At 42.1% G+C, this 10,363-nt stretch overlaps 1 protein-coding gene across 1 annotated transcript in view; it reads right to left on the bottom strand.

Moving 5' to 3' along the window:
- Positions 1-10,363, bottom strand: part of LOC102382619 (bifunctional heparan sulfate N-deacetylase/N-sulfotransferase 3) — a 110,032-nt gene that overhangs the window by 23,047 nt on the left and 76,622 nt on the right. Inside the window, exon 6 of the mRNA XM_006019718.2 lies at positions 5,850-6,032. Coding sequence (XP_006019780.2) covers positions 5,850-6,032 — 183 coding nt within the window. The remainder of the gene's footprint in view (positions 1-5,849; positions 6,033-10,363) is intronic.

Raw genomic sequence — 10,363 nt, 5'->3', positions numbered from 1 at the left:
GCAAGGGAACCAATTTGGCATTGTGTTACCATCTCCCCTGTTCAATAAAACCACTGTCATTTGCAACCCCGAGTTGGGTCATGTTTTACTGAATCCCAGTCCCTTCCTTATCTTAAATTCCAGCCTCATTCTCTCTCTCTCTCTCTCTCTCTTTTTTCAATTCCAGCTCCCACCCCTTTCCACTAGTTTCCCGATCTCCTCTCAATTCCTACTGCCGTTTCCCTGTGACTTTCTGCTGCCTTTCTGTTTTCCTGCTGCCCCTGCTGCCTTTCAGTCTCTCCTGCTGCTTTTTCTGTGATTTTCTGCTGTCTGTCTCTCTGTTTTCAGGCTTCCCCTGCCCTGCAGCTTCCCCGCTCCTGCAGCTTTCTCCAGCTTCCAACACCTACTACTTCTCTAGCTGCCCCGGAGCCATCCTCTGGCTCCCCACACCCAGAGCCCATCTTTAACACCCACACTTTCCCTTAGTCCCATTTTTCCCTCTCCCCATCTACCTTTTCAGCTTCCCTGTAGCTCTGGCTCCAGACCCAGCCTCTGTGCTGGCATGCTTCCCTGTTCTGCAGACTTTGGGCATTGTCTTTTAATCAATTAAGATCAGTTAACCTAAAGTTACCCCCGAGCCTCAGTTCTTCAGTCCAGGCCCCTCTAGTCTACCGGTTCTAATCCTGGTGACTTTCATTTCCAGTAACTTTAACTCCCTACACTTCTACTTTCTTATCTTAACCTTTCCCCAGGTATCCCAAGTACACCAAGCACATGCATATATATACATCACAACACCCAACTTAGGAACTCACTTGTGTGTATGTGTAGGTGGGTGGTATGTGTGTGAATTAGTGAATACACATATATATACACATATATAGATATCATTGTGTGTGTGTGGTATATGAATTAGTAACCCACGTATGTGTATTGAATGTGCAGGTGTTGGTAACTGGTAACTGATTCTGTCTAAATGTGGTGCGTGTAGCGTGTATGAATCAGCTTTAGACAAAAGTGCCAAAAAGCCCTGCTAAAGCTCCCAATCTATATAGATGTTGCAGAGCCTGGTCAAAGTGACATGCTGCTTCTTCCAGTAAAGTGGGGTTTCATTGATTTCATAGACATTAGGGGCTGGAAGGGACCTTGTGATATTATCAAGTCCAGCCCTGCCTCTGCCCTAGGCAGGGAGGCAGGTCTTTGGTGTAAGTAAACAATCTTTAAAACTACCGCTACGAGTGTGTGCCTAATTCTAGCTTGTCGCGCCCCTCTCTCCGACCCCGCGTGCCCGGGCTGCTGGCCACAGTCCGCGTGCAGCACGAAAAAGGGCCCGGCTCATGCCCGGCCCGCACAATGTCTAGTTTAAATCGGCCTTCCTGGAGTTTATGGCTGTTAGACCTTGTTATCCCTTGGGGAGCTCTGGTGAACAGCTGTTCTCCCAGGTCCTGATGTACCCCTCTTATATAATTGTAGGCTGCTACCAAGTCCCCCCTGAGACTTCTCTTCTCCAGGCTGAAGAGTCCCAATGCCCTCAGCCTCTCCTCGTATGGCCTGCCCTCCAGGCCTTGGATCATACTAGCGGTTCTCCTCTGGACTTTCTCAAGCTTTTCCACATCCCTCCTCAAGTGGGGGGCCCAAAACTGGATTCAGTACTCCAGCAGCAGCCTCACCAAGGCCAAGTAAAGCAGGAGGATGACTTCCGTGGTTTTGCTTGAGATGCATCAGTAGATGCACACCAGAGTTTGGTTTGCTTTGTCAGCCACAGCATCAAATCGGTGACTCATATTCATCTTGGGGTCAATCAGAACCCCCAAGTCTCTTTTGGTTGTGGTACTAGCGAGCATAGTACTGCTGAGCTTATAAGTATGTTGAGGGTTCTTCCCAGCAAGGTGCAGCACCTTGCACTTCTCAGCATTGAAGGCCATCCAGTTTTGGTCAGCCCACCTTGACAGCGTGTCCAAGTCGGCCTATATTCCCAGGCTGTCCTGCAGTGTGACCACCCTCCCCCAAGACTTGGTATCATTCGCGAACTTTGCCAGTTCGCATCTGACTCCTGACTCCAGATCATTAATGAAGATGTTAAAGAGTACCGGCCCAAATACCGAGCCCTGAGGGACTTCACTGGTCACCCTGTGCCATGTTGATTTGCCCCCGTCAACTAGTACTCTTTGGGTCCGACCCCGTAGCCAGTTACCTAGCCATCGGACCATAAGATGATCAAGACCACAGTTCCCCAGGTTATCCATCACGACATTGTGGGGCACTAGGTCAAAGGATTTCTTGGAATCCGGATATATGATATCCACGTCATCTCTCTTGTCCAGGCTCATGTCATCTGGTCATAGGAGATTAGTTTGGTCAGGCAAGGCCTGCCAGTCACAAAGGGTTGTTTTTTGTTTTTTGTTTTTTTTTTTAACATTGGCAAACCCTAATTAGTGTCTTATGATGTTAATTTTATCCCAGTATAGCCCTTTCACCAATGCAAACTAGCTCCCTTACTTTCCAGTGGCCAGGCATTGTAGTACCACCTACTGATAACAGCCAATTTGGTAGACCTGGTTGTTTGCTCAATACTTCCTACTTTCTCCCACCTCAGGCTGAGAAGGTGTTGAACCTCATTTGGGCAACTTCTAGATAGATGCTTGTTATATGACTACATAAAAAGTGGAAACCACCAGCACTACCATATTTTGTAAAGAAGCCAATAATATAAGTAGGCATGCTTAAAGAATGCTTACTGGATTGAGCTCCTAAAGAGACTTAGATGAAGGAAAGACCAAACCAAACAGACCTAGATGGCAGATTGGGACCAAGCTGTTCAGAATGAGGAACTTCTGGACTTCTAAAAGACGCAAAATTCTAGGTGCTTGGATAACTTCATGGTCAAAGAGTGGGGATTGATGAGCAGAGAGGTTTGGTGAGTTCAATTAGGCAACAGCTGAGAAAGGCTTTTTGGAACACAAATTTGGATTTGGGTGCTTCAATTCCACCCAAGTCCTACTTTAGGTACCTGAATCTTTTTTAGATTGAGCCCTTAGCCTCTTTTTAATGGAAGACTCTTGCTAGTATACCCCTTCCCTGTGCCTGATCCCATTTAAATGAATTTTTTACAAATACAGGATTTAAAAGAAAAGTCTTAATTCTGACACACTTAGTGATATTTACCTTGTAGCAGGGGAAAACCAATAATCTTTTAGACTACAAAAGGATCATTCTGTATTCTACCACCCAAAATAATGAATATATTGCTAATACAATTTGGTGAAATAAATAGGAAAATTGTACATATTGTCAATAGCTACCATTTAGTGCAATTCAATTAAAGCAGTGGTAAACAACTTATTCATACTTAGATGAATTACACGCAAACTGAAAACTTTTCAGTAGTTGTTCAAAATTATGAGTAATTCTAAGTCTGCAGGTCTTTCAGGAACAGTTCAGTGAAAATATCTGAAATATATGCCCTGCTAGTTCCTTATATGAGCTGCTGTTTGGGTATTTTTCTGTTTCCTGATAGATGTTTAATGTCAGAAAGAAATAGCAGTGTGAATTTCAAGTTGGGCATTTAGTGGGAAAAGTCTGTGTGAAAGCTTCAAAAGTGTTTCTCGTGGGTTGCTTTAGTAAAGCTTGTTTATTAGAATATTTGGGGCAAGCCAACCCAAAAGAAGAACCATCACAGTGAAATGAATGAACTTATCAGGTGAGTGAATATTTAGACAAGCTTCAGAATATTTGAGCAGAAATTACTGTAGGCCTTGCTGGAACCTGGATTGGTGCAGCCATTGATCAGTGCATACAGAAATCATCTGGAGACTTGTTAGCAGCATGAACCAAAGTAGGCCTCAGTAACAGCTTGAGCCATAGGCCTTGCTGTTTGGAAAGTGGACCATACATAGCCTAAGTTAGGATTATTAATTTTTAGAAACTTCAGAAGGTCAATGGAAGGAAAACAATGGATGAGTACAAGACACTGAAACAGGGAAGGTCAGAATGTCTAGTGAAGAATCAGATGTGAATGATATCACCTTAATACATTTAGTGATTGCTAGAACTAGGAGGTATACACTATAAACAAAATATTGTTTTGATTGATGTACAAAAGGAGGCCTGGGAACCCTGAATACTTTGCACTGAACTAGGGGCCCTACTTTATGCTGGTGCCATGGCTGAACGGGTATATGTTAGTGCTTGGTGTTGTTTGTGGACAATAAACCCTGAAGAGTCTTTGTTACCAAGAACCTGAACCTATGAGCTCTTCATTACAATTAACAAGGTCATTAGGAGCAGGAGGAGGACTATAGCATCAGAGAGTATCCTGACAGTGCACGTATGGACCATGCTAGTTGGGGGAGCTTAACGTGACTGGTACTACTTCACCCCTGGCTATACCCAACAATTATAATTTCAAATATAAAATTTTTCTATATTATGGAAAAAAAATCATGTGGAAACGCTGGAATTGTCACTGATATTGTGCAAAAAGAAACTGAACTCTTCACTAGTTCCTTCAGTTGTTTTTCTGTATTCTCAGGGCATTTATACACTTACCTTTTCGTTTGGTGATGTGCTGGAGATCCACTGCTTCTGAGCAGACTCGATTAACTGAGTCTGCTCTGCACGTGAGCTGACTTGCACTATGCTGCGCCAGATGCAATTGTATAAGTGGCAAAATGCATGTCAGCATGAAGAAAATGGTGGTGGTGCACCTTTGAACTAAAGCACTTCTGAGGTGTTTTGAGTTTAAAAGCCCGCTGCCAACATTTTCTCAGTGCTGACACACATTTCACCACTTATACAACTGCAAGCGCTGGAGCGCTGAGCGCTTTTCAAAGTGCCCAGCACTACAGCGCTTACACTTGTAAAAATGCCCCTAGTGACCATGTTTAATCATTAGGTGAGTCACTGAATGGGTATTAGTCCCAAGGTCAGTGGACTGCAGAAAAGGACAATTTTCTTGCCATTTTCCAGTTGGTCTAGTAAAAGGTATCATTTTGGAACCAAGAGTTCTAGTTTTTTGTATGTCTTTTTGTCTCAGATCAACACAGCTACCAAGTACACCCCTGCAGTATCTACTTGCTCACTTATAAGAAACTGATAATGGAGTTAGTGCATTTGATAACCATCAGTGAATTAAACCCAATACTGGTACTTTTCTCATTTGGCCATTTCTTCTGTATTACTTTCTAATTTATCTCATCTATTTCCAGGATGTTAACCACAATGATGTCAAGGTGCCAATGGGCATTTTTTCTCTTTCCATTTTGTAGGATGTGCACCTCTTCTACTCCACATGGCAAAGGAAGCAATTTCCTTAATGGCAAAACACTAACCATTTTCTTACAGGTATTTTAAATGCTTTGTTAGTCATGCAGCCAGTTACCCAAGCTATGGGTAAATGATGCAATAAAGATTTTACAGTATTTATAAAAATCAGGTGCAGTCAATAATAAAATGAGTTCACATGTTTTGGAAAGTGTATATAAATATGTTTAAATCAAGAAAAACTATTGTGCTTACATATCAGGATATGGATGCTTCGAAACAACACTACACAAGATGAACATCTTGGATAGCCCTCTGTTTGAATGTGGTGTCCAACAAACATCACAGCACTTAATTGAAAGCTATAATATTTACAAATGCCCAGACGGGGCAGCTGGAATTACAACACTGAGCTTTAATACCAGACAGTGGCTTATGGATTTGGAAGTTGATATCTGATGCCATATGAAAGAAGGAGCAGCAGCAGCAGGAGGCTAGTTCATGGAGCAAGCTATTAAGTATCACACTTTTATTTAATGGGTTGTTAAAAAAATTCTTCACAAGAAATAGAAAATATTCTTTGTTCATCTCTTCTTTAACAACCCTACCTGCCAGAGAGGGTCCTTCTGCTCAGGGAAGAGCTCAAAGTATTTGTGAGCCAGCTGAATCGGAGGCAGAGTTTGCAGTTTCAGGTTCGTCCAGGTCTGAACAAAGTTGGCCAGATTCACAAAGGTGTACAACCCCAAACGGTCATTCCCGTAGTTGGACAAGTGTGTCATGAAGATACTGATCTTTAATAATAAAAAAAATGGAAAGAAATAACATGATCTCATTGTGTCACTAGGTGGCACTGCAGACATATAATATATTTGTTTTTGTATGCTACTTTCATTTAGACCAAGAAGGGGTTTTGTTCACTTAGGGACAAATTCTGCCATTTTTTCATTTCATAAGACATCCCTCCTCAAATGAACTCAGCGAAATCAACATGACTATTTGTGAGTTAAGGTACTATTCATTGGGAACTGGTCTGGAAGAATTTTGCCCATATTTTATTGAATTGTGTAATATTCACAGTATCTTTATTAGAGGTGTACAGACAGAGAGAGGAGTGGGAAAATGGCATTACATATGAAATACATATGTAGGAGCTGGAAATAAATATAAAGAGATAGACCCTATATTAAAGGAAGAGAGAATTGGTTTGAAATCAAGAGGATGTCTGAGCTCTGTGTGTTAAAAATACTGTGATATTTATGTTGTTATTTAATGTTGTATGGCAGAGAACTAATCTGAAAAATATTGTGTATACCAACCAATAGTATCTTATACAAGATTTATAGGTTGTAGGCTCTTCTTATGGCAGATAGAGTAATTAAATACCCTAAATTCTCATTATTTGATGCAACAAATCTTTTGACAATGTCCACAGTAGACATATCACCTCACACACTGAACACGAGGTCAAATTAAATGTTGGAATGGGGAAAAGATATTTGCAGCAAGACAACATTTTCAGTGGATTATGTGTGTCATATTTTCAATGAAAAGTTTTGTTCACTTTAATAACAGCTCATAAATTAGCCCCCAGTTTGTTTTCTTAAAGCCCAAAATACACAGTTCTTATTCAGGCGAGTCTTCTCAGTCAGGATGCCTACATGATTCTGTGCAAAACCTCATAAGGAGATGCAGAATTGGGTGCTCAAACACTATGTTGATGAGCACATTATGACTATGTGGACAGGCAGCAAAGCACTGAATTCTCCAGACCTTCCGCCATACAAACATTAGTATACCGTTCCTGTTACACAAACTCTCAGTCTGATATTTTGTAATGAGTGAACATTCTGCTTCACAGTAAAATTTGTTTAATGAGTACCATTTTGTGCTACTTCTTGGCTTGCAATGCAACTTTGGGGCTTCATTTTATATGACTTCAGAAAGATAAGGAGGTTCACAAAGGGAGAATTTTTCACAATAACTTCCCTTTTAAGGCAGGACCTAATTTATTTTTTTATAAATGGGAATACTCCTGTTAGGCAAGACATAATTCAGAGTTCTGCCAAATATGTAACCTTTTCAAGTTTTCTTTATTTTTGGTTCTGAAAACATGAGCAAACCAACTATAGGACTGTTGTTCTCAATAAAGATATAATTGGAATGTTTCCACAAAAAAGGTTAGCTTTCTTTCTTGGCAGCTTCTTTCTTTCCTACACCTGTTCTGACCTCTGACATTTATAATATGAGTTCACCTCCTAGCAATTCCTTACCTGCCAACAACTTCAGCACTGCACTGGAAGAAAAAAGGAAGAGAACTTCAAAAGGTTACCAGTTCAGGGGAAATATGTATTATTCTTTTCACTGCAGGGAATATCACTATAATTTTAAGAATGTTATAGAGGCGAGGTTAAAAAATAGATGGAATGTATCATAATAAATAATTTTCAATATATGAAGTATTGTCAATAAGAGGAAAAAAACATCAGACTTCAATTCTCATTTTGTGACCATTCCTACTATAGATACATTGTGAATAATTACTAGCAACTAAAGAGGTGATCAAATACATATTTAAGTCACAGATTACTAACTCGCTAAAGAAAGTCATGTACATTATTAACAAATAAAGGATTAATATATATTGTTATGATGGAAAAAGTCTCCTTTATTTTTATACTAAATCCAGTACAGTAGAATCAGATATCTTCTCCAGGAAAATTTGAACAGCATTTTTCCCACTTCTGTAGATGTTTTGCATACAAATTCCTCTTAAAGTCTTTGCCAATTCTACTGACTGAGTGTATGAAGTTAGAAAATAATGACTCCATCTTGTGCTACATTGTAAATAAAGGAAAATTTCTAATTCACTGACCTGCTTCTTGCACAGACCTGGGAGACTGCTGGCACTTGCTAAGGCGCAGGTTATAGCAGCCTGTGGATAGCCTGAGCCTGCTTTCAGCTGCAAATAGTCCCTAGAGCCTGTTCTGGCAGCTCAGTAACTGGAATCTAACTGTATTGGCCACAATCCCATTTCCCCTTGAACCAACCTGGCATGCATCATGTACCACGGGCTCCTAGGAGAGAAGTCCAGCCAGCTATGCCAACTCCACACCTGTCACGGACTTCCCCCAATGTTAGGGGAAACCCCGAGGGCTGAGCTACAGAGGCTTTATAGCCAGTTTGAGAGATACCATCTGGTCCCCATTTCCTCCTTGTTTCCAGCATGGGAAAAGATGTGCACCAACCATTTTGGTTGCTTATTTTCCCTTTCATGCTGGTCCCCTGCATAGAATAGCATATTTTAGGAAAAAGCTGAGACTCTGCCTTCTTTCTTCCCACAGACCTGTGCAGGACAGGGAAGTTTCTTCTGTATTTCCATTCACAGACATGCGTCTGATCTAATAATAAGCCACTGATTTTTTTTGTCTTTCTTGTTGAGTTTTAATTGAGGCATTTTCCCCACCTTGGCCACAATATTCTAAACTCCTGAGAAGCTCTTAACAAAGGAAAAATGCTTCATGTTCCTACCCTCACTAATAATTGCTATGCTATTTAAAAATATCCTATTAAAATGTTGGGGTGTGTGTAGATGAAACAGAGGCCCTAAATTAAAGCGGTGGGTTTTAGAAAACACTGCTTCAATTTAGGGCTGATTAAATCCCTGTGTTGCGCACACACCCCACTGACTTACCTGCCTCTCCGGCAAGGGAGGGGAGGGTAAGCTGCTGACGGGAGAAGCAGTCCCTGGGCTGCGGGGGGGTGGAGGGCCTGGTGCTTCCCTCTGCAGCAGCTGCACTCCCCACCCCAGCAGCACCTGCCCACAGGCACCCAGCTTGGGTGGTCCCAGGGGGGGCACTGCAGCCATTGAGGGAAGCACCAGGCCCCTGCGCAGCTTAGGCAGGCAGGCAGGCTCTGGAGGTGGGGATCAGGCTCGTCGCTTTTCTTGGGCAGAGCCTGCTTTCCCGGGCTTCTGCCAGGCTGCCTGCAGGGCTTCCTGCAGCTGTACAGTGCCCGGCGCTTCACTTTGCGGCTGTAGGAGCAGCAAACTAAAACTCCTTGAAGGAGTTTTAGTTTGCTGCAGCACCGCAAGTCATTTAAGGCGCATTATGCCACCGAATTTCCTACAGTGGCTGGAATTAGTGCGCAATACACTGCAGAGGTGTGCAAACACCAACACCATTAAAGTGGTGCAAAAGCATTTAGCCCACTTTAAAGTGTTGTGCACACATGCCTCTTGTTTCATTGACACATGGCCTTGTTCTCTCAAAAGACCACAGCACTAACTGGGAACCATCCAAACATGATCACTTGTGGGATCTTGTGAGTTACGACATCCAGCAACTCACATTAATTCTTCAAGAATCTTGTCCCAATAACCTGGCACTCCAGGTTAATCCTAGGAACAGTGGCATAACAAAGGTAGGGTGACCAGGACAGCCATCCTGGGTGCTGACTTTTGGAGAAAGTAGGGGAGTGAAAAAAATAGCCATATGATCTCATCTGCAGCAGTGGTGGTAACTGGAAATTGCTGCTGCCTGTGCGTGTGACAGCTGTCTTGGGTGTCTGGCTGGGTCATTATGTCACTCGCTGTGAGATACAAATAGTCTCCCATATTTTCCATTTCTTCTTTTAAAAAGGAACAGCTCTGAATGGACTTCTATTTGCTCTAACTCGCATTCCAGTGTGTTGCCTTCAGTGAGAACAACTTATTTTATTCTACTATTTCAAACTCCATTATCTGAGCCATTTTCTCTACTTCAGTTCAAACAGGATCACCCTTCTTAGCCTTTCCTCATAAACAAACGATCATCTTGGCTGCACTTCATTGTGCACTCTCCACAGGACTTAATATCCTTTGTAACAGGCCAAAACAGAATACAGACATTTTTTTAAATGATGGTTAGGGAGTAAACTTGGCCTCTGGGCAGCATCTCCTTTCTTGCTCCAACTCCTTTCTTGCTCCCACCCATCTCTGAGTCTCAGTGGCAAAGGTGCTCTCTGCTCTAGTTTCTCACAAAGCTCTCTGGGTAACTATATAATCAGCTCTTTTTGGCTTCTTTTTAGTATCTATGTTTTCCTTCCTCCACAGAACGTGAGTGACAAAAAGCACTTTCTGTTCTGC

The sequence above is a fragment of the Alligator sinensis genome, unplaced genomic scaffold (genome assembly GCF_000455745.1).
Source record: "Alligator sinensis unplaced genomic scaffold, ASM45574v1 scaffold544_1, whole genome shotgun sequence".
NCBI lineage: Eukaryota > Metazoa > Chordata > Crocodylia > Alligatoridae > Alligator > Alligator sinensis.
The sequence above is the reverse complement of the archived record's forward strand: the minus strand, read 5'-3'. Positions and strand labels throughout refer to the sequence as shown.